Source organism: Talaromyces rugulosus, chromosome II, assembly GCF_013368755.1.
Source record: "Talaromyces rugulosus chromosome II, complete sequence".
In the NCBI taxonomy this organism is placed as follows: domain Eukaryota; kingdom Fungi; phylum Ascomycota; class Eurotiomycetes; order Eurotiales; family Trichocomaceae; genus Talaromyces; species Talaromyces rugulosus.
Window position 1 is genome coordinate 4,477,043 of NC_049562.1, and position 21,633 is coordinate 4,498,675.

The 21,633-nt window shown below is 44.7% G+C and overlaps 7 protein-coding genes across 7 annotated transcripts; 4 read left to right on the plus strand and 3 right to left on the minus strand.

Moving 5' to 3' along the window:
- Window positions 1-49: 49 nt before the first annotated feature.
- On the minus strand, window positions 50-609 carry TRUGW13939_04009 (uncharacterized protein; the record flags this gene model as incomplete). The annotated part of the gene is made up of 2 exons (XM_035487186.1): window positions 50-222; window positions 288-609. 2 exons carry the CDS (start codon window positions 607-609, stop codon window positions 50-52), a joined length of 495 nt encoding a protein of 164 aa, XP_035343079.1.
- Window positions 610-940: 331 nt separating this feature from the next.
- TRUGW13939_04010 (uncharacterized protein) lies at window positions 941-6,515 on the minus strand (the record flags this gene model as incomplete). Its single annotated transcript, XM_035487187.1, has 15 exons — window positions 941-1,124; window positions 1,177-1,720; window positions 1,796-1,848; window positions 1,896-2,005; window positions 2,698-2,834; window positions 2,887-3,348; window positions 3,430-3,543; window positions 3,711-3,770; window positions 3,938-3,996; window positions 4,064-4,226; window positions 4,286-4,470; window positions 4,525-5,088; window positions 5,582-5,797; window positions 5,858-6,363; window positions 6,468-6,515. Coding segments are annotated over 15 exons (3,405 nt in total), but the record flags the coding sequence as incomplete, so codon positions are not given.
- Window positions 6,516-6,983: 468 nt separating this feature from the next.
- Window positions 6,984-8,512, plus strand: TRUGW13939_04011 (uncharacterized protein; the record flags this gene model as incomplete). Its single annotated transcript, XM_035487188.1, has 2 exons — window positions 6,984-7,229; window positions 7,307-8,512. The coding sequence occupies 2 exons, from the start codon at window positions 6,984-6,986 to the stop codon at window positions 8,510-8,512; spliced, it is 1,452 nt and encodes a 483-aa protein (XP_035343081.1).
- A 1,461-nt stretch (window positions 8,513-9,973) lies between these two features.
- TRUGW13939_04012 (uncharacterized protein) lies at window positions 9,974-12,463 on the plus strand (the record flags this gene model as incomplete). The annotated part of the gene is made up of 4 exons (XM_035487189.1): window positions 9,974-10,326; window positions 10,381-10,521; window positions 10,581-11,001; window positions 11,060-12,463. The coding sequence occupies 4 exons, from the start codon at window positions 9,974-9,976 to the stop codon at window positions 12,461-12,463; spliced, it is 2,319 nt and encodes a 772-aa protein (XP_035343082.1).
- Window positions 12,464-12,506: 43 nt separating this feature from the next.
- Window positions 12,507-14,604, minus strand: TRUGW13939_04013 (uncharacterized protein; the record flags this gene model as incomplete). Its single annotated transcript, XM_035487190.1, has 3 exons — window positions 12,507-13,084; window positions 13,216-14,017; window positions 14,077-14,604. 3 exons carry the CDS (start codon window positions 14,602-14,604, stop codon window positions 12,507-12,509), a joined length of 1,908 nt encoding a protein of 635 aa, XP_035343083.1.
- An 872-nt stretch (window positions 14,605-15,476) lies between these two features.
- TRUGW13939_04014 (uncharacterized protein) lies at window positions 15,477-16,758 on the plus strand (the record flags this gene model as incomplete). The annotated part of the gene is made up of 4 exons (XM_035487191.1): window positions 15,477-15,765; window positions 15,955-16,211; window positions 16,279-16,393; window positions 16,454-16,758. 4 exons carry the CDS (start codon window positions 15,477-15,479, stop codon window positions 16,756-16,758), a joined length of 966 nt encoding a protein of 321 aa, XP_035343084.1.
- A 2,838-nt stretch (window positions 16,759-19,596) lies between these two features.
- On the plus strand, window positions 19,597-21,156 carry TRUGW13939_04015 (uncharacterized protein; the record flags this gene model as incomplete). The annotated part of the gene is made up of 1 exon (XM_035487192.1): window positions 19,597-21,156. The coding sequence occupies one exon, from the start codon at window positions 19,597-19,599 to the stop codon at window positions 21,154-21,156; it is 1,560 nt and encodes a 519-aa protein (XP_035343085.1).
- Window positions 21,157-21,633: the final 477 nt, after the last annotated feature.

A 21,633-nucleotide genomic window follows, 5' to 3' on the forward strand; every position in this document is an offset into this window, starting at 1 on the left:
TCTCTTGTATATTGATTATTTTCACACTCTTCTTTCGTAATTTTAATTACTAGATAAACTGTGAGTCCAAAAACTTATCCAGATCAAAGTCCAAGTCCCCTAGAAACCCTGTCAATGGCTCCGTAAATGTGTCCACGTCTATAGAGTCCATAGAATTAGTTTGTTCATTTTCGGGCGCGGTTTGGGATGAATGAACAGCAGTTGCCTGAGGTGGTATAGCAGCTATAACAAGACGATTAGTTGGTTCTATTCTACCTGTGTAAGTTGTTCTCCAAAGAAGAGCGTACCAATATCTTGCCGGACTCCCCCAGGCCGATCCATAAGGTGCTTTTCTCTCCAGCGAATAGCTATCTCATGGACTACACCCGCGGAGAGTCTATGCTTGATCCGCAATCCAATGTCCCAATTTCCGTTAGAATCCTTAAACATGTTGTCAACATTCCACATCTGTTCAACAATTGTCACTGCTCTATGAACTTTGTCGCCGTCTTCAAGAGAAACAGATTTCATGAAGTTGATCATTGCATGAAACATCAAGGAGCCCAGCTTTTCATCAACATAGCTTGCAAATGGTCCTTTGAGTAGCCGAAACATAAGAGCGTGTCCCATTTTTATTGCAAAAATGACGAAACGCGGACAGAAACTGCTGAGCTTATGATTCTTTTCCTGCTCTCTTATAAAGGTGAAGACTTCGAGGACAGTGTTGAAGATCGTTTGACAAGTCTGTACATCGATACTCTCCCATGGTTTGAAAAAGTGCATGGCAAGAACTTCTAAACGGCAGATGGCCACATGAAAAATTTCCCAGTCCATTTACTTGTTAGTGTAATCCTGACAAAAAGTACCATGATTGATGGCACTTACTTGATGAGGTGGTAGATTCTAGACCATCCAATTGACTGGTGATCATTTTCAAAACAGAATTTAAACTTTGCTCTTCCTGTATAGTCAATTTCTGTGAGTTGAATTGAACGAATATTCTCTGTGCGCCCGCCATGATATTGGAAAGCTGAAGCTGCACCTGTAAGTCGGTGGGAAGCTGTAACAATATGCTCTTGAGTTGTTCTTGGTCGGTATATGCATCGGCAGACAATAGAGGAGGGTATCCGCACCCGGAACAAGATCTGACGTAGCTGTTATGCGTTGGAAATCCCGAGGGGAGACGTATGGCCGCACCTTTGGTAGACAATAACAACGTAGACCCACAATCGTGTCCTCTCCACCGTGGAAGACTCGAAAAAACTAGACTGAGCTTCTAGTTTCGGTATCTCCTTGCCAAGATATGGGGTATGCAATCCGTTCTGCATTGCCATGTGAACAAGTGCACCGCTCAATACAAATGAGGGTTCACTCTGGTAGGGATTTGATGGGAACGGCCATTCCATAAGAAGTAGCACGGCTTCGATTACTTGTAGCGGCTTGGCCCGAGTGCTCAGCGAGGCTAAGACAAGCGGAGAAATTCGAGGGGACAGTGCAGTTATGAGATTTGGATGGGCCAAGTTCTTTCGAGCACCAATGGAGACTATGACCCAAAAGAGGACCTGAGATTTCCCATATAGGAGATTCGGCGTAATTGTAGGATCAAGAACGGGAAGCAAGGGGTGGTAGTCACGGAAGAACAGCTTGAAACAATGATCTATGATAGAGGAGCCAATCTCGAGCCCATCAATAGATCTGGCCTCCGTCGCCTCGTAGTTCTGAGTGTCTTGAGTTCTTGTCACTTTTGAAACGTTAGCTTATCATAGAAGCCTTTCTACAGTACAATACTCGCCGGTAGTGGGCGGAGTGGGGCCACCTTGTAGCTCTCGTCGCAGTATTGAAGCTTCTTCCTCAAGCTCTTCCATACGCCTAGATATCAATGAGATTTGCCAGACGGAATGGAAGATGATGCTTACTTTCGTTTGTGGACCCGATGGAAGGGGGCCGAATAGACGCAGGGTAGCTTCTGCCGTCGACAGCGCGAACAGGGTGTGCCAGACTCCTCAGAGCCATCGGAACATCGCATCTACTCACACCAAGATTAGCATCATCTAATCGTGAGACGCAGTCCCGCGAGCTACTAGCTTTTTGCTGTCTGCACTCTACACAGGCTCTCTTTTTAGGGCCATCAGAGGACCCTCGTCGCGTACGCATGTTGAGACTGGGGGATAGCAATCTCGAGAATCTTAGTGTAAATCGAATCCGAAGTGGAACCCTAATACCGTTGATTTGATATGGAGTGGTGGTGGTGGCTTGAACTGTGGAGAGCTTCAGCGGCTATAAATAGTGTAGATCTGCCACTAAACAAAAGGGGGAATAGCGCCGTTTTGCGCGTCGTCGTTGACCTTAAACATCTCCAGGTCAATGTTATTTGTAGTATGCTGGGCTTTTTCGATGATCTCGCTAGTTTAATTTATTCTGGCTCATATTAAAACTCATGGCCCTCGGCGTGCTTACTAGTCATGCAGTAGAGTGGCACGCGTATACAGAAAAGTCTCGATACTGTGAATTCAAGTACATATGTAAAGAGCAGGCTACATTTAAAAATATTTTTGGATGTCTCTTATTGTATTAGACTATCAGATGAGATATCAACGTCCAGTCTTTCAGATCTACTAGTGGTGGTACCGATGGCTCTTGGGAATAATCCCAAACCGGTGAAAATATGACAGCAATAGTATGCGTTCCTGCAGGTACGTCAATTGCAAGAACTCGTACACCACTATTTTCAGGATCAGTTTCCCCCTCTGGTAGATCGGGGCTGGATTCTCCACGGGTGGCTTCGACTGTTCGGAATGTCAACCCTAATGGTGATTGGATAGTTGCCGTGAGCGATTTTCCATTAAGGAAAAGGTCTAGATAGCCAGAATAAGTCCCAAACCGATGAAATGAGCATGTGAGACAAACCAGCCGCAATTCCACCTTTTTTGTACTTGATTGTTGCGTTTGTATGCATCCTCCATTGGCAGGCTGACGTTGCCTCGGTGATCTCGTCTTGGAGAAGTACTTGGCTCCGACCATTAAAAAGTCTGATCCCTCTCTCAATCAAGACACCGCCATATAAAGTGGTCAAATTGACGACCCAGTATACTGCGCTATCTTGTTTGGACAGACTTACGGGACCTGTTTGAGCGTTCCCCGTTGTTTCAAATCGAATCGAGGACGGTCTTGCATCGACAACCTGATTGGATCCATTATAGACAATCGTATTCTGTCCTTCAGTGCGGGTACGGTAGTACAGCCAGCGGGTGCTGTTCTGGTTGTCGCTAGAAAAATATCCGGTCGATAGGTAAGATGCCTGGCAAAGCTCTCCTGCCCATCGCTCACCTAACGCATCTAGAACAAAATCACCGGCATCTATGTTGCTGTCTGTAATGTTTTCAAGTATCAAAAAAAAAAAGCTTGGATTTTGATAAAAATATATCATTCGTTTGTATTGACTGTACGTACGGGTCTGATGTCCCACCGCAGGACCGGCCTTCATAGCGACAAAAAGACCAGTTGTGTCCGTCCACGAAGACCGCATTGATACCCACGGGCTCTCAGCGCTTGAGAAATTGGCGTCTAAGGGAAGACCAATGTACCACCCGCCAGTAACTTGAGGGTTATACCAAAATATACCCAGTGGATCAGCGGCTTCCGTGAAATCCCGTTGATAAAGTGTATACATAGGAAATGTAGTTAAATTAGCGTCAGTAAGGGACATATATTTAGGACAAGGGAAAACATACTATCGAACTGGTCACCATAGAAGAGCATGGCGTTTGCAGTGGCGGTAAACTTTTCTGGTCCTAATAGAATTATGTTAGGCAAGATGTCACATGGAACGTGGTCGAAACCCTGGGATTGTAACAACCGCAGTCTCCGTAGTTAAAAAGATCAGTCATCCCAAAGGAATAAATGTGAAATAAAGAGGTATTTTTAAAAGCCGGGTTGATGGTTAGTAAACTGTGCGTACTTCCTGTAGCTGTGAGTAACGCGGAACTCATTTGCGCGTGCCCCTGGACTCCGAAATACCTAGACTATGTTAATATATGCTTCAATAGAATGATACACATGTAAAAAATGTGAGATATATACATACCAATAGTCTGGGGTTTCCGTCCAAGTTCCGTCCGAGTGGACGGCCTGGGCACAGTGCTGTTGTGCATTTGGAATGGCAAGCCCAAGAAGCTTTGCTGCTATTCCTGTCGGGTCTTCATTATAAATTGCAAGTGCACCGTTGATGATGCCTGCATTTGTAACACCTGTGTTTGGGCTTTATGAGTTACCTTCTTTAATGGAAGACGCGCGATAAGACACTTACAATTCCAATTCCCTTCAACAAAGAGAAACCACATATTAGATTCGTAGGCTTCATACCCTTTATTGAGTCCTAATGAGATGATGGACCACATGACGGAATCGCGTTGATCATTAGTCCATATATCATAGAGCCAGTCATATGCAATTGCAAACGCCGTTAAAAGTTCCCCGACATCTAACCAATGTCTAATATTGCATGATTAGATAGATGAAATAGAGGGGGAAGTGACACTGATGTACTGAGTATTCCAATTATCACCAGCAACTCCGAAGTATTGACTAGAATTGCCTGATGCCACAAGCAGCTCTTCCCAAGTCCGGTTAACCCATCGTGTATCGTTTGACATACGATAAGCATAGGCCCAGTGTTTTACTCGCCGTTGTATCTGTCTTGCACAATCCAATATACCACTTCCATTGAGACCCCCGTCAGGTAGGTATTGCACTGGTGGCATCTGATAATACAATTCTGCGTGTTGGAAAATACTTTCATTCCACTTTTTGAGATATGGGTCTTGTTGAATAAGAAACGGGAGCCGGTGCCATTTGTAAATTGGTGCAAAAAGCCTGGGGTGTTGAGATCGAACAGAGATTGATGAGGCATTCTCAGGTACTATGGGGTCATCGCCCCAGTCTAAACAGTCGGTTTTTCTCAATGTTGGATTCGACAGATTGGAGTCCGGGTAAATGGGTAAGCCATGAGAAGTATGGCCTCTGTAGAGAACTTGGGAACTTCCATTGTGGGACAAACATGCAGCGTTAGTAACGCCAATCTTGAAATCCGTTGTGATGCTAGCTTGTACGCTGATTATTGTCGTTAGTATTAAGAATAGCATGACTATTCTTTATACTTAGAATGGACAATTAATAAGCCCGAGGATAGAGGGTCAAATGGAAGGTGAGAGGTATATGGGTGTGATTATAAAAAAAAATAGAATTTCCTCGCCATGACCAAAGCAGTAATACCGATAATGCTAGCTCTAAATGCCGAATACAATAGCCAAATTTCCGCGGACGTTCGGATTGAACTATATTACTGTAAATAGTAAATGAAAAAATTTCCGTCACACAATCATTCCAAGGTTCCAGCAAGGATTAGGGTGGAGCTATTGCATTCCTCTGTCTGGTCTAAGATTCCTTGATAGAGAGTGCCAAATACCTCACTCTTCTTATGTTCAGAATGGTACGATTCGGCTAACCATATGCCCAATGCGACTTCTTATTCAAGAAAGTACGATAGGGGTGAAAAGCCGTCACGAAATAGTGAAGCAGGTTTTGATGCCGATTTGAGACTAACACCAGAACATCATCTCGCAAGACGACCTGTTGTATAGAATTCTCAGTCATGGCGAATGTTAATACTTTAGGCAGTATCTGGCTGATAGTATGTCTTGACTGGACTGTGGTGAAGCCCATAATAGGCCCTGCATGAAAAAAAATTCCGATTTCAACTCGAGTTGTTTCTTGAAAAGGCCCAGGGCGTTCGAATCGAAACCACATGGCCAACCACTGCCTAGGAAATTACGAAGTTGAGACATGTCAGGGACTGACGCTCATTCATCGCCCGTCAAACAGTTTATCCCGATAATATTTCATTTCTGCAATGCTTTCAAGAATGTCGTCCCTGGCCAGGTGAAGTTCTCGTTTCGGCGGCGCGTCGCGAAGGAGCTCCTCACTACCCCAGCGTCTGGCCGCCTCTTTCAGCGTACTGACATCGAGCAAGCGGTAATGTAGCCACTCGAGTACTTTGGCATATGGGCCTTTGGCGAGAAAGGCGCGGTCCGCGTGTATGCTGTTCCCCGCTAGGATAGCGGTGCGCTGCTCTGGGACGTGTTGCTTGATATAGGCCAGCAATTCCGCCGCTGCTGTGGCGGCGTCTGTGGTTGAGGCAAGAACGGCGTCGGTCAACCCCGATTTACCGTGGGTGTCAATGCACCATTGCGACATCGTGTCTAGGCTCGACTTGGGTTGGTGGATAATCGTCTCGAAGCCATTCGGTTCTAGCAGTTGAAGCTGTGCATCCGTGACGAAACAGCAAATCTGAAGGATCTGATCTGTCTCCGAGTCTAGGCCGGTCATCTAAATAGGAATTTGTTTCGATTAGTTTCTTGTTCTCCTCCGGATAAGCAATTTCGCAGAATCGTAAGCGCATTGCGGGGAACTCAAGTGAACTGGGAGCAGACCTCGCAATCAATCCACACCAACGGGGCTGTGGAACGCGTCAGGGACATAGTTTCGGTATTATCAAGGCTTAATGTGAAGCTCGATTTGACAAAACTTGGGCGGTGCGTGGGGAGGCGTTGGAAAGGGCTGGTTATGCTGGTTGGTGACGCGGAGGTGAAGCTGTGAGAAGAAGACCGGGACCGGGACGCGCCTTCGATCTTTCGCGTCAGAGGTCCCCGCAGTCGGGTCAATCTGATTATCTTCAACATCCCGACCGACAATTGCTTTTCAGCTACTTGACTACCTCTAAAAGGAACCATTGTCTTTGCCTCGAAAACTCACCATACCAAACATATGCAAACACTACCTCCGGTGCCCGCGGGCCGTTTTTGTGAGACCGGGCCGAGAACGGCATCAACGGCCAGCTACATATATGGGCTGCATCGGTAGATTTTCTGAATGAGCGAAATGAGCAGTTATCGTCGAATCTCATATATAAAAATTTACCCTCAAGAAGGAATAAAAACCACGTTATAATGGTGCAGGGACACGGTGCTAATGACGGACATGAGGCCGGCGTGACAAAGCAATTATGCGAATGGATCCAAAAAGTCTCCTTAGATGATGTCCCTGAAGATGTGCGCACTCGCGCCAAGCACCTAGTTCTCGATGGTCTTGCCTGCGCCATTGTGGGCTCTCATCTGCCATGGACCGAGACTGCTGCCCGAGCTGTCTTTGACATGGAATCTTCAGGGAACTGCAGTGTTTGGGGCCATGAAAGGGTATTCCATCTATTTTAGATCTCCGGGCAGCTTTTGTTTTAGCAACTTAATAAAAGAGACGCTAATACTGATAATAGAAAACCGGCGCGTTACCTGCCGCGTTGTTAAACAGCACTGCTATCCAGGGATTCGAGCTCGATGACTGGCACTTAATAGCCCCTCTGCACTCGAATTCTCTAATCCTACCCGCCGTATTTGCAGCGGCCAGCCAGGAGAGTGCTAAGAATTCTACAAAGTTTGACGGCAAGGCTTTCCTGCTCTCCGTTATTGCCGGGTATGAGACAGGGCCCCGAGTCGGCAATGCCTTGTATGGCAAAGATATGCTCACGCGTGGATGGCATTCCGGCGCTATATTTGGCCCATCTGCCTCCGCTGCAGCGGTTAGTAAGCTTCTCAACCTCCCTGCTGAATCTATCGAAGATGCCCTCGGTATTGCCTGTACGCAAGCCGGGGGGTTAATGTCGGCCCAGTTCGGCAGTGATGCAAAGCGCATGCAGCATGGATTTGCCGCTCGCAATGGCCTTTTTGCCGCTCTGTTGGCGAAACAAGGATATACCGGGATCAAGAATGTTTACGAAGAGTCATATGGGGGCTTTCTAGCTATGTTTGGAGAGGGTTCGGGCAAGGAGCCCCGATATCTACCGGAGGAGGTCTCAAAGGAGCTGGGCCAGAAGTGGCAATTACGGCTGATTGGCGTCAAGCTTCATGCCTCGATGGCTGCTACGCACTGCACAATTGATTGTGTACAAGCATTGCAAGAACGATATCCCAAAGAACTAGCCGACTTGAGGGAAGTCACCAGCATCAAGCTCGAAATGGGCGAAGCTGCATGGAAACACGGTGGATTCGAAGTTAAACGGCCAGTTTCAGCAACTGGGGGCCAAATGAGCTGTGCGTATACAGCCGCTGTTCAGCTCGTTGATGGCCAGGTACTAGCAGACCAGTTCCGTCACAGCAAGCTGGATCGAGATATTATATGGGAACTGGTCAGAAAAACCCAATGTGTGCACGAACCTGATGTAGGAGACACATATAAACAGCGAGTGACCATCACACTCAAGGCTGGAACGACTCTCACCCAAGAACTGGAGGGCCCCAAGAGCGTATTTCCTGGGGTATCAAATAAAGAGATTGTCGATAAATGGCGGCGTTTGACGCACGGAATCATCGAGGAGAAGCGTCGCGATGAAATTGAGAAGGTCGTACTAGATATTGAGGGGTTAGACGACGTTGGCAATTTGGAAAAACTGCTGTCTGGTTCTATTTTGAGCCCAATTGCCTAATGTCTCGATCTCTTTACCGGTATTATTCACGAACTTGTTACAAAGAGTTTCAATGTTTCTTCCCATTTTGATGTTGTCTTCTCGCACCACTGAACGAATGTATAGGTAAAGGTACCTTCCATAAGGTTCTGAGATTTGGTGAAAGCCCAAACAAAGAAAGAATAAATAGCTTTTAAGGGAAGCCGGCTCTATCCTCTTTTCTATATTACATAGGAGCTATGGATTCAATGTTAATTGAAAAGCTTTTGGGTGAACTTCTCAAACTTTATAAATATGATCAAAGGGATACAAGCATCATCTCACACATTTTCGAAATGGCATCTTGGAAGGATTGGAGGGCGTCCTCAGTACGAAGGTTCACCTTGTCACTATCCCCTGTCCGCTTAAAAGGTTGAAAACTCGACCTCACTTTTTACTCGACACTAGGTTTAATTCTCATGTAGATTGGATTGTCTCCATCAACCAATAGTTCATTTCCCTAGTCCTTCTAGCGAATTAGGCCATTGGGACATATGTAGAATATTCTGGTTTGCAGACCAGAAGTTGGAGACGATAAGATGTAGCCAAAAGGCTTTTACCCACATCTTGGATTCCTGGAACTTAAAGCCGTACCCGGGAGAAGATGTTTTTGACCTTCTCTAGGCCCTAACCACTGCTAAAATGACCGTGATTGCGATGAGAATGGATTTCTGGGTTAATGAGCAAGCAAAATGCGCCTAAGAACTTTCTCATATCTCCATGAATTAGTAGATTAATCAAGTGCTACTAAAATAATTTTTATGATAAGGAATAGGCTACAAACGTTTGTTACTCTTTTTAGTCGTACTATTATGTGTTTTAAATAAACTGTGTATGAAATATATATATATATATATATATTAGTCTAGCGTTGCTTATAAAATTTAATGATTTTATATGGTTTAGTGATTGTCTACTCTATTGCCCACAATGGTTTGTTGACGTGTGTCTCTCCTGCTACTCAGGACGGAGCCGCCTTTTAAATCAACATCGCCAACAGTAGAGCAGCGTTTAGTAGCAAATAATCAATGACTCTTCGATCTAGATTCTACTGAGAGTAATAAGAATACTTCGACTGTGCCTGTTTTCAGATTTTTAGAATTTGAGGGGCTTTCGCGAAATTATGCCTAACCACGACCCTGTTGTTTAGAAATGGAATCACTGTGTCACAGGAAAATGCGCCCGAAAAGAGAAATCGGTTTTAAAGAATAAGAACTTATTTCTAGTCTGATCTAGCTAAGCCTCAATACTGCTGCATGTGTAATCAGTACAATTTGAAAATGACGACCACTCAGCCCCTCGCCCTAATGCAGGCTTGATCGAGCAGCCTTGCGCTAAAAAGTATTTAATTAACATGTTGCATCTCCTCCCCCCCCCCAAAAAAAGGAAAAGCCTATACATTGCTGCTAAACAGCATCCTGAAATAACATAAGGCTCATCACAATGTCTCCCCGTGGTAAAAAAACAGCCCTGCGGCCAGAAGAAGAGCGACGCTTGTTGGACGAGTACGGAATCTTCTTCGACGGCCCGTTACTACCACGCGATTGGCCACCTGCATATCGGCAGATCTTTGAGACCATTCGCGAGATCGGACGAGAGACTTACGACACCTACGGAAACGATGGGAGACTGGATGGCCGCTTGACTGTGTTAGCGAATGTTCCACAGATCAAGACAAGAGCCTGTGAGCTTCGAATCGAGGCGTATCGGTGTCGGCAGAAAAGAGTCAATGAAGCTACATGGAGGTCCGAAATTGAGCGTTTCATAATCAGCCCATTCAAGGCGGAGGCTGTATGGTGAGGTATTATTTCGTTGAAAAAGTGGCTTAATAGTTAACGGTGCGGAACCAGTGCTAAGTGTGGAAAACGGTTCTGGGAGGCCGACTTTCAGGCAACCCAAGTTGAATACACTGTGAACGAAGACCTACAAAACAGACGTACGAGACGGTTGCGTTGTATCTGCAGCAACGATGAAAGAATCCTGGCCAATGTGTAAATATTTATTCAGGCATACTACGGCGACTGGTCTAATCATGCTGACATCGAAACAGTTATGACCAGGGGTCTAACCTGTTGTTCACTGACCTTTTGCAAACCACTGTTTTGTATCATCCAGAAGATCGGTTAGCAGAGAAAGGTGTGACTCAGAGAGAGCCGGACCGGATAGTTGGACTAGAGCATACTAACACTCTGAGACAACTTCTGCCGGGGTCTGATATAATACGGCATAGCCCTTTTAAGGACAACCTCATTTCATATCCGTTTCTCATTATCGAAGCCAAATCAGAGAAAGGCAGCCCAGGTTTTGAGTCTGTGGAGAGACAGAGCGCTTTCCCTATAAGGACACTGCTCAAGCTCCAAGCTGATTTGCAGGCATTAAAAAACATCCCCATTAATCCCCTGGTATGGTTTATGGCAAATCAAGGAGATGAGTGGCGTGTTTATGCATGTATAGTTGATGACACAAAATACGTATGTTCCATACATTTGGGTAATAGATGATATCTTACTAATGCCATTTTGGGAATAGAGAATCATTGACCTATGGCATGGATGCATGCTGTCCTTGGATAATACGCTGCAAATCCTATTAATAGCTGACCACATTTGTGATTGGGCTCGAGCTATTTTTTTACCAAATGTTCTCCGTTGCCTTCGCGGCCATCACGAAATTCCGCGTGGTGTGACCCCTATATCTGCGTATAGTATTATCACTACAACTCCAATTGACCAAGAGAATTGTACGTTGGGTAATCTGAACGCCATTACTAGACGAACCCATAGCTTGTCGCTTGAATCAGTGCCAGGCGGTTCTTTTGATGCTACTTCTCATGATATCCGGTTTACGGACGATGAAAGCCATTCCGACGAAACCTTCAACAACGACGACGATCATCCATACTTGCGGTTCTCAAAGGTTGACAGTAATCCTCTGCCTTGGCGGAAACATGCTACCATTCGACATGCAAACATGATTCTCTTTTCATTCCACATATTCTCCCTTCCTGAAGAGCCAGCCCAAATCAATAGTTTATTGAAATTTTTGGGCGAATCAGATCTGGGTTTATCGATCGCTTGCTCCCACTTATGGAACCTCTTGGAGGATAGCGAAAGTGTCATGGTTTCCATGAACGCAATTTATGAACTGGAGAGCATCTGGACTGGGAGAGAGCATCGACTGAGTTCGATTGGTGATTACCCAGTCCGTGCCAAAGTATTATTCCACACATATATCCGTGAAGATTGGCAAGTGGTTAGAGAGATTCATTGCATTGTTGCATCTCGATTTGCACTCAGGGCTTTGATGCAGATGACCAGCATGGTCCAATCGTCGAATGTGAATTCTGGAATTTTACCTGACATTAGCCTTGTGACGGCTCGCATACATGCTCTGCGATGCTTTTCAGCAAGTCACTCTCTTGCTGCTGCGCTCGGAGCAGGGTATCTTCGCTTGAGGATAGAGCCATCGCATGGTGGTTCCACCCATTCGTGGGTGTTGAAAGGCCTAAATGAACGAAGTCCACTTCTTGATCTAGAAATGAAGATTGCGTATAAGCAAGCATGGAATCCTACTTCTTTGAAGTACGATGCTGTTGTATGCAGTTCCGAGGCGCCAAGTGAACTTGGGGATTTGTATGGCCCGACTAGCAAAATGGACCAGACAGGTGCTGTGTTGATAAAAAAGCCATTCTCATGGAGTGCGGAATCACCGGAATTTTGTCTGATTATTTTGGACGGCACGTCTTTCAGGGATGTTGCGGAGCTAGGACGGAAGTTGGCACAAGCCTACGAAGCTACTAACATTTACGTGACAGGATATGATAGGGAAAGTAGGATGCATCCTCTATCGGATGATGATAAAATTGGAATTCTACGCTGGGTAGATATACTGTCTGGCAGTCTACCAGAGGATTCGGTGTGGTTAATAGAATAAGTAGGCTTGCAGACTCCCAAGAATTAGTTATGTTCAATTAAGTTCATGGAGTCGTCACAACCACCAGTGCTTCTGTGAGTCGTTCGGATTCCTGTCTCTCAGAAGCCAAACGACATACAAAGTTTTTCTGTATCACTTGCGCACAGTCATGCTTCCAAACGTATAGTGATGGTAGCAAACAAAGCTTGACATCTATAGTTTGCGAAGCAACGTCAGCGGTCCTTATGACACTTCCTTGCATTGTCTCTGGTATCATGCGGCTTGGATCGAAGGGAGTATGAGATGAGTAGAAGACTGCTTCGAATTGGTCATTACTAGTTATAAATTGACATTTCAATTTCAGAGCAGTCCAAAAAATCTTGATAAGTTTCTGTCTCCTGGGCTCCCAGATTTGCTGCTCTACTCCCCAAGTACTAAAATAGTCAAGAGAAGAACCTTGGCATGGTCTGTCTTGAAGTCTCTCTTCACCTTTCTCATTGACGAAAAACGGAGAGAGCGTCTTCAAGAATCGGTGAGCGAGAGACTCGGCCCTTTGTGGAATGATATGTTTCTGGAATAATTCTCCATTCAAAAGCGAATGATGCGCGGCAAAATCTAGATTTCGAAGAGATGTTTCTCCATCTTTGAGTTTATTAGCACATTAACGTTATAAGAAACGCAATTAAAGGTAAAACGAGTTTTATAGGGATGATATAGCTTGAGTACAGGGACAGAAGAGCAACAAGGCATGCAAATAGATAAAATGGACCAACCTCTCATTCTGAGATGAGCCTTATATTCCTCCAGCAATACTGATTCGGTAAATATCATTCCGTGAATATCGGCCTCCAAAACCCACTCGCATATAGCAGCGAAAGTGAGACATCGAACAATAGCCTGCAGGCTGAAACTAGCCAACAGGCCTAGGACGGTATCCGCAGACAATTGAGCCTGCGAACTCACACCTAGGCCCTTTTGAACAAGAGTCCTCAGATCTTTATAGTTGTCGATATCAGGGGGATCGAAATTGTCAACATTGTCGTGGCCGTACAGCAACTGCTTCGCCAGATAGCCCATAGAACTCATTTCCTGACGAACATTCTCGCCTGTCCATGATCGTATCTCTTCAGTCGACGCAAGCTGGGTAAATCTGCGAAGATGTCTTGCCTTGTCCAACTTCTCCTGCAGGGTCGCAATCTTTTTTGCCTGGTATTCCAATTGTCGATACGGTAAAGAATTATCGGTATTTTTCAAGCAGTTTATTCGGGTTTCGTCCTCTCTGTGGCGGCCTTCGGCTTGGAGTAGACTGGAATACAAAGACACTGTGAGTGAACGGTGGATATCGTTCATCAGCTCCACGCGCTCTTTCAATGCTTCAAATTCTGTTCTGAGATTCTCCAGCTCGGCCTTCAACCGACAATTCGAAGCTCTTCCCTCATTATGATCTTTTGTCCTTGGAATAGGGATCTGATCGTCATCGCTGGCGATTTCCTCAGAGGCTACAGAAGACCCTTCAGATGTGGATAAAGTATACCCAGTCTTTGATTCGCGATTTTGAGACAAGGTGCGGTATTTCTGTATAATACAATTGAATTAGCCCAGAAGGCAGTTGGGGATTGCGAACTTTTAGTTACCAGATTAGAAAGGCGCCTTCTTTTCCCAGGCCGATCATCATGATGCGCAGTACCAGGATTTGACGACGGTATAACAACAGAAGGAACTGGTAACTTAGACAGGCGGCGGTAGTGTGTTTTGCCTTTCTTTGCAGATGCAGCCCCGTGCTCGTCAACATGACTCTGTAAGGTAATCTCACTTATTCGAGATGTGCTCCTCAACCGTCGCGGAGAATCGACATCTCGACCGTTCAGGTCAGCCACTTTCTCTGAGATGAGTTTTTTTCTTTCAGGCGGGAGGTAACCAAGACAATCCGACCCTTGTTTGTACAAGTCGGCCACTTTTGCAGAGTCATCATCACCGAGGTAATTCCAAAACCGATATAATTTTGCTCTACATTGCTCGTAGCTGTAGCTGGTGTTGCATTCTTTGCTGAGGTGCGCCGACACTGACTCCTTAAAATACCTAAATCCGTCCGCTTTCAGCAGGCTATAATCGAGCCAAGCAAGCAGCACGTTTTCCTCGTGAGGTTTCCAATCTGCTGGCATTTCTTGCGGATATTTCTCGCAATTATTGCAATTATTGGAAACCGAGTTTATGTGAATACAGCGCGCAAAAAAGAATTAAAAAAAAGGAAGAGAGATGGTTACGTGGTTACGGGTTACGCAGATATTCCGCATCGGAGACCTCCGGAGTCAGCCTTGCAGCGCCGCAAAAAAGTACTCCATCATTGGCCTGGGGCCAATATGGACTGTGATATCAGTGAGACTTTGCATTAGCAGCCGCATTAGTTTCTGAAAGCTAGCTACGCCAAGCCAATTGGAAAGAGTAGGTATGTAGCGACCCTTGTTTCATGTCTAATTTCTGCGTATGCACTGCGCCGCCTGCTGATGTATTAACCCCTCCAACAGAAGTAGTATTTCTTATGCCTAGATCAATTGATAGGTTAGTATACACCATAGCGTGAGGGGCTTCTGTTGTTTTTTCCAGACCAGTCAATGCCAATAAAAGGGTTGTTTGCTGGCACAACTTGCCAACCGTATCCTACTACTCCCTATCTTCTTTTTGCGAAGCTCAATAGTTATTTATCAGGCAACTTCAATATTGGCAAGTATGTGCTTTTCTCATTTTGCTCACAAGTTGCGTTTGAGCAAAACCCACCTCCCAACCTGAAACTTACTATATGCTAATCCTCTCAGTTATGCATCACTCTTTTGTAAGAGCGTACTCTAGGGATCCCTTGGACGGTATTAGCAGCGAAAAGACTCCGCAGTCAACCACCCCAAGAGTTTCTACGCTAGAAGTTAATGTTGGAGCCCCGGACCAACCATCGCATAATACATTCGTTGTTGCAATAGATTTCGGAACCACCTTTTCTGCAGTAGCGTTCACGGTTCTTAGACCTGGGGATCGAAGAGATATGGTTGAAATAGATGAAATAGCGTACATCTCGAACTATCCTGGCAGCCCAGGAGGTGTTCGAGGGTCTAAATTGGAAGCCCCGACAGAAAGTTGCTATGACATAAAGACAAAGCGGACGCTCGAGCCAAATAATAATCCTACAAACAACGATGACGACAGCGACAATGACAGCGACAATGACAGCGACCATGCACAGGGATGTGATAGCCTCATAGAGCAAATGGAGATTGATACGAACGAAAACCCTGATCAGAATGACACAGATCCAGACTTCTTATGGGGCTATGGTGTGTATCAGCACTTCAGACATCCAGACGCAGACCGAACAAAATTTAGGAGAATAAACCGGTCAAAACTGCTTTTATACAGGAGCGAACACACAAAAAAGCTTCGCAATCAACTAAAGAACACCGTGAGACAGCTTCAAGACATAGGGGCGATCCGAAGTGGAATGGATTTTATTGTTGACTATTTAGCACGGCTCCTCACGCACACAAAGCAACAACTCGTTCAGTATCACAAATTCAAAGAGACTGACTCGGTTGAGTTTGTTATCACTGTTCCGGCTATGTGGAAACGATGGGCTTGCCGGAGAATGCAGAATGCACTAAGAGAAGCCAACCACAGGTCAGAATTTGTCAGAGAGACCTCAGCCAGGATCGAACATATTCATATCGTGTCGGAACCAGAAGCTGCGGCCGCACGTGTTCTAGCATCACAACGGGACATCCAGGTAGTCTAACCTTCGCAGCTTGTAAGCTTCCGTTGTTGTATTTGTTCACTCCCTCTAACAAGGTTAGCCCGGAGATACATTCATGATTCTCGATGCTGGTGGAGGCACCGTTGACGCCATAACCTATAAATTAAAAGACACCGAACCCCTTCGAATGGAAAGAGAAGCTGTCAGACCAAAAGGTTTGTAATAAATCCTAGTCATTGTACCAATATTTGTTTTTAGTATACTAAGTGCTATAGGTGTTTTGTGTGGCTCTAGTTATTTGAATGAACATTTCGAACAACTTTTGCGTGAAAGATTGGAGGGAGAGACATACCTCAATATCGATACAGGAGATTTAACTAAATCTATTAGTATTGATGGGATCATAGATTCCCTAGTCATCGATTTCGAAAACCAAGACAAAAGAAACGTCGATATCACGGATAGCAACTTTTCAGGACAAGACGTCTTCGTATATGGCTTGAGACCGAACAAGGACAAAAACTTTGTGTATAATCGAATGCGTCTTAATCGGCAAGTTTTTCGTTCTTTTCTCCTCTAGAAACTAATAGCAGTGCTCTGTATGGGGGATTCTTTCATTTGACTAACTTTATATAGCGAAGACTTGAGGCGCATTTTTCTACCTTGTCTTAAAGGAATTTCTGATCTGATGATCTCCCAGCTTGAATTGGCCCGGGGTCAAAATATAACAGTCAAGGTATGATTTTCTTGATATTAAATTCCCACTTTCTCTTAAATTTGTCTCACACAGCACTACCAGACTGTCTTATTAATCGGTGGGTTTTCCGCTTCTCCTTCTCTTCACAATTACTTGAAGGGGGTATTGGAAAAACGATCAAAGGACACTGGTGAGCTACTAGTGGAGCTCTTATGTCAAGATGTGCCGTGAGTCTACCGTTATTTTATCTGCAAACGTTGTGTTTATTGAAAACCTGGGAGAAAGAATTTTCTGTTTCCCGGCTAACCCAACCACAAGTTCGTGACTAATGATTTAATGTGGCAGTGAAACTGCAGTTGCTTCGGGTGCCATTCTCAGCGCTCTTAATAGAGAACAAGGGCCCGCAAGAATTATTCAGTCAAGTTACGGGTTTCTGCGAAATGAGCCTTGGGAACCTGACACAATTGTGGCCCATCAGCAGAGTAACCCAAAACTCGCAGACCGAAACGATGGGGAAAGATATGTCAAAAATACCATCTTTTGGGTTATAAAGAAAGTAAGCGCGCTATTATGACAGCTATTGCTACGTGTTAACACGCCACACTAGGGTGACGAGGTCCCTTCATTCTCAGAATACTCCTTGACCACATTTTTCACGTTCCCGGCCAGACCAAACCAGAAGTTTATTTGCGAGGAAGTCTTGTATGTTTCCGATAGATATCAAGAAAGTCATTACAAAAAAGGGCATAGCAAAAATAAAGGTGAGGCTTCGATCAAACATTTCATCGTGTCAAAGAGGGCATAACCATTCTGATTCCAAACTATCTCAAAGGAGCAAAGGAAGCTGGGAAGATTGTAGTAGATATGACTTTCCTACGCACAGAAGGACATATTCAGCCAATAAAGCCAAACAATCCCTATGGCAGGCTCCACTATTACGTGGAGTTTGAGCTCGTTATGATTGTTGATGGTCTCAACATTAAATATGAAGCCCGTTGGAATGACGGCCAAGAGATACATGTCCTCGCACGCAAACAAATCAGCATCGCTGCCGCTTTTGCTTCCCTGGAAGTAGACGGTGAATCCGGAAGTGACGAAAATGATGACTTTTCCGACTAAAAGCGGATTTTATCCAAAGTTATTTATGAGGTAATATCTCTGTTTAGTTTCTTGTGGCTGTAGAAAATTATTGACCTATAACGTGTCTAGATGTCTAGAGTTTGTCATTTCTTTTTGTCCTTGAAGTTTATTTTTATAAAGCTATATAGTTGAAAGTCATTAACAACTAACTAGTTATATCTTTCGTAAATTATAGACAGCTGATGAATGATCCATTTTACAGTATTTTTTTTTTGGCATAAAACAGATAATCGTATAGTTTTAGCAATTAGCTTTTGAAATTATTAAAGAATAACCCGTCTATTCCATATCTTTAGTTCTTGTAGCAATTAATATAGGGTTGGAAGGTTATACGAAATAAATCGGAAACCCTGGTTGAGACATGTTCTGACCACCGACCCATTGCTAGAACCGTTAGATATAGTACTAGTAAGCTGCAAATGACGTTCGCGCCTCCATAGGAAGATTTTGCTAAGGTATAAAATATAAGAAAGTAAAGCTATTATTATATAACTTATTTATACTAATACCATTCATTAGCAAAATCTTAAGAAAACCATAGCTATAAAAACGAATAATTTTTAAAAGTTTAAATTGTTTTTATTAAAAAATTAACAAGTGTGACGGCTGGGGCTGAGGCTGAGGCTATCCCCAAGGGTAGGAGCTGCCTCGGAGCCGGGTAAGAGCCTCAGGCAGAAAGAGGCCTCAGGCTGGGAATAGCCTCACCATAAGGGGTCAAGCTGGTTACCTAAGCACACAAGGTAAAACCTTCCTGCAGGCCCTGGTAGCTAGATTCCTCCCCCATGCTTGTTGTTTTAGAGAACCGAACCGCACCCCTAGATAGAAATCAAACATCTTTGGAAAAGGCACGTCACAAAAGTACTATTATTTTTAGCCTAAAAAAATATTTTTCTATATTTATTAGCACGTAAGTAGCTGTATATTCTAGGAATAGAATCTTTTTAATATAGATTTGAACCGCGCTTGGGTCATATTAACGTTGACAGTACTACTATCAATTTCATATGGTTCGCCTATATTGGCAAGGTGTAAGGCAGATGAGATGGTATTAATGGACGGCACAGAGACAGAAGCAGCAGGCGTAGTTCCTTGTTATATGATAACTTACGCTTACGCAGTGTTATAAGCAAATTAGAGTCTCTGGTCTTGTTACGAGATATTTGCTGTACATATATACTGATGCCGTGAGTGGAAGAGAATGTTCTGATATTTGTTACAGCTTGTTTCTCGTTGAGAAAATACTGCGTGTTCTACAGAGTACTGCCAGGCCCTGTTATTCTTGGCGTCGCCTGTGAGGCTGAGGGTGACGGTCCGAGGGGCCGTTTAAAGGTCATCAACCGCTAGATTAGGCTGGACTCGCCGCTAGGGAGAGATATCCCGTGGGATAGTATTCGTGCTGACTATGAGGAATTTGATAGGCAGGCAAATGGGCTCTTGTGGGGACAATTCTGGATTATTTATATAGTTACTGATCCATATTCTGAAGAAAAGGCAACAACAACGAAGCACGGCATATACTGCATACAATGCAGATTTTTAGTACCATAATTTGAAAGAGTCCACTAGATACACTCTAGCGCCATGAGGTTCTTCAATCAATTGGTGGCAGTGTGCATATCACTGCTGGTTGCTACAACTTCCGCCGGATTCGTCAGCTATCCGCGCCCTTCAATCTATAACAAATCTGCCCACTTCTCCCTAAAGGTTAATGGTACCTACGCATACACAGTTAGCTATGCTGGATACGACTATGTTCAACTGTCCATGGACGAGGGTCACCCTACCGAGTTCAGGATTGCCCTCACAGACGAGTCTTCCATCACGTCTTATAACATTTCTCCTTTGAAAACCTCGATCCCCGCCACTGTTGATGGAAACGAACTCGTCTTTACTGTGACAACGGCAAATTACCTTATCGTGGAGATCAATGACGAAAAGAAATTTATCATTCTAGCAGATCCATCCGAGACAGATGTCCCCGATACGACGGCTAGTAACGTGTACAACGTTCTCAACTACACAGCAGATAATACAGGCGCGACTACCACTAAAGGTGTACAGGCTGCGCTTGACGCTGCCGAGGGCCATGCTGGCAGCATTGTATATGTCCCTCCTGGTCTCTACATCGTTCCCAATTTGTACATTCACTCGCAGACTTCTCTGTATCTTGCTGGCGGGGCGGTTCTGCGGATGTCTGACAATCCTGACGACTATAAACACGACTTCTACAAAAGTGGCGATGGTAATGGTACGTGGTGGATCCGGACCGATGCCGACTCTAAGGATATCAAGGTCTATGGTCGTGGTACCATTGATGGGAATGGGCAGACAATATTCCATCTCGAGCCTAGATTTATTGCGGATCTGCTCGTCCCAGTAGGAACAACAAACTTCAAGTGCGATGGGATATTGGTGCGCGATGCATCATTCTGGGCTGTAGTTCCCATCCAGGTCACCACCGCCTCGATAACAAACATCAAGATATTAGATCGCTTCAATATTGGTCAAAATGATGGGATTGATGTCGTCGAGTCTACTGATGTTACTATCGACCGAGCCATCGCCATTACCAACGACGATAGCTTCTCTACAAAGACTTGGCCGTACAATGTTGGGACCACAGTTCCATACCCGTACAAGCCACGACCGTTGCGCAATGTCGTCTTTAATAACTGTATTGCCTGGACTAATTGCTATGGATACAAGGTTGGGCAAGGTATCTATGAGAGCCAGGACAATGTCACCTTTACCAACAGTGTGGTTTATACGGCAGCCGTCGGCCTCGGCATCGATCATAAGTTTGGTACTAGTACGGTTAGTAACGTCAGTTTTACGAATATGGACATTGAGGGATTACACGGTACAAACTTTGGCCACGCCACATGGCTAGCTGTGCTTGTCGAGCTCGACAACGGCGCTGGGGTTGGGCCTGTTGAAGGCGTCCTTGTCAATAATGTGACGGCTCGTGTGCTTGGGAAGTATAATAGTTTGGTTCAGGGTTACAATTCGTCTGCCATGGTGAGTGATGTGACGATTGGGAATGTGTATGTGCACAACAGCACTGTTCCAGCGAAGACTTTAGCCGACATAAAGGTGCTGGATACAGACTATTCAGAAGGCATAAAGCTCGTCAATAATTGAGCGAATACTCATATCACTCAATTAGCACTCTTGTTAATCCGATCCATAACAATATAATAATATATGTGTCATTGAGTCTTGTCTAGCGCAACTAAACTAAATAAAGATAGCATAAAATAAGTGAGTACAATCTTAATTAGGCATAGCACTGCACACATGACTGAAAACCCTTATCTCAGACCTCAGACGCTTCGCTTGAGGACCTAATGCTCAATGCTCATAATAGAATTCTGTCAAGCTGCTAACCATATATGGTTAGTGGATGCGGAGAGACGGGGTGAGCCCGATAGGGCAGGCGGTGAAGCGCGCCGGTCACGAGATCCTCAGCGGGAGGTCTGAGGTCTGAGATAAAAAAATCCCCTCCTTCGGGCCATGATCAACCACTGAATCACTGACAACCACCTCACTATCAGTAGTAACTAGTCAATAATACATTTTTCTTCATCTGGTTAGCCCAGTCTGCACTCTTAATCACCA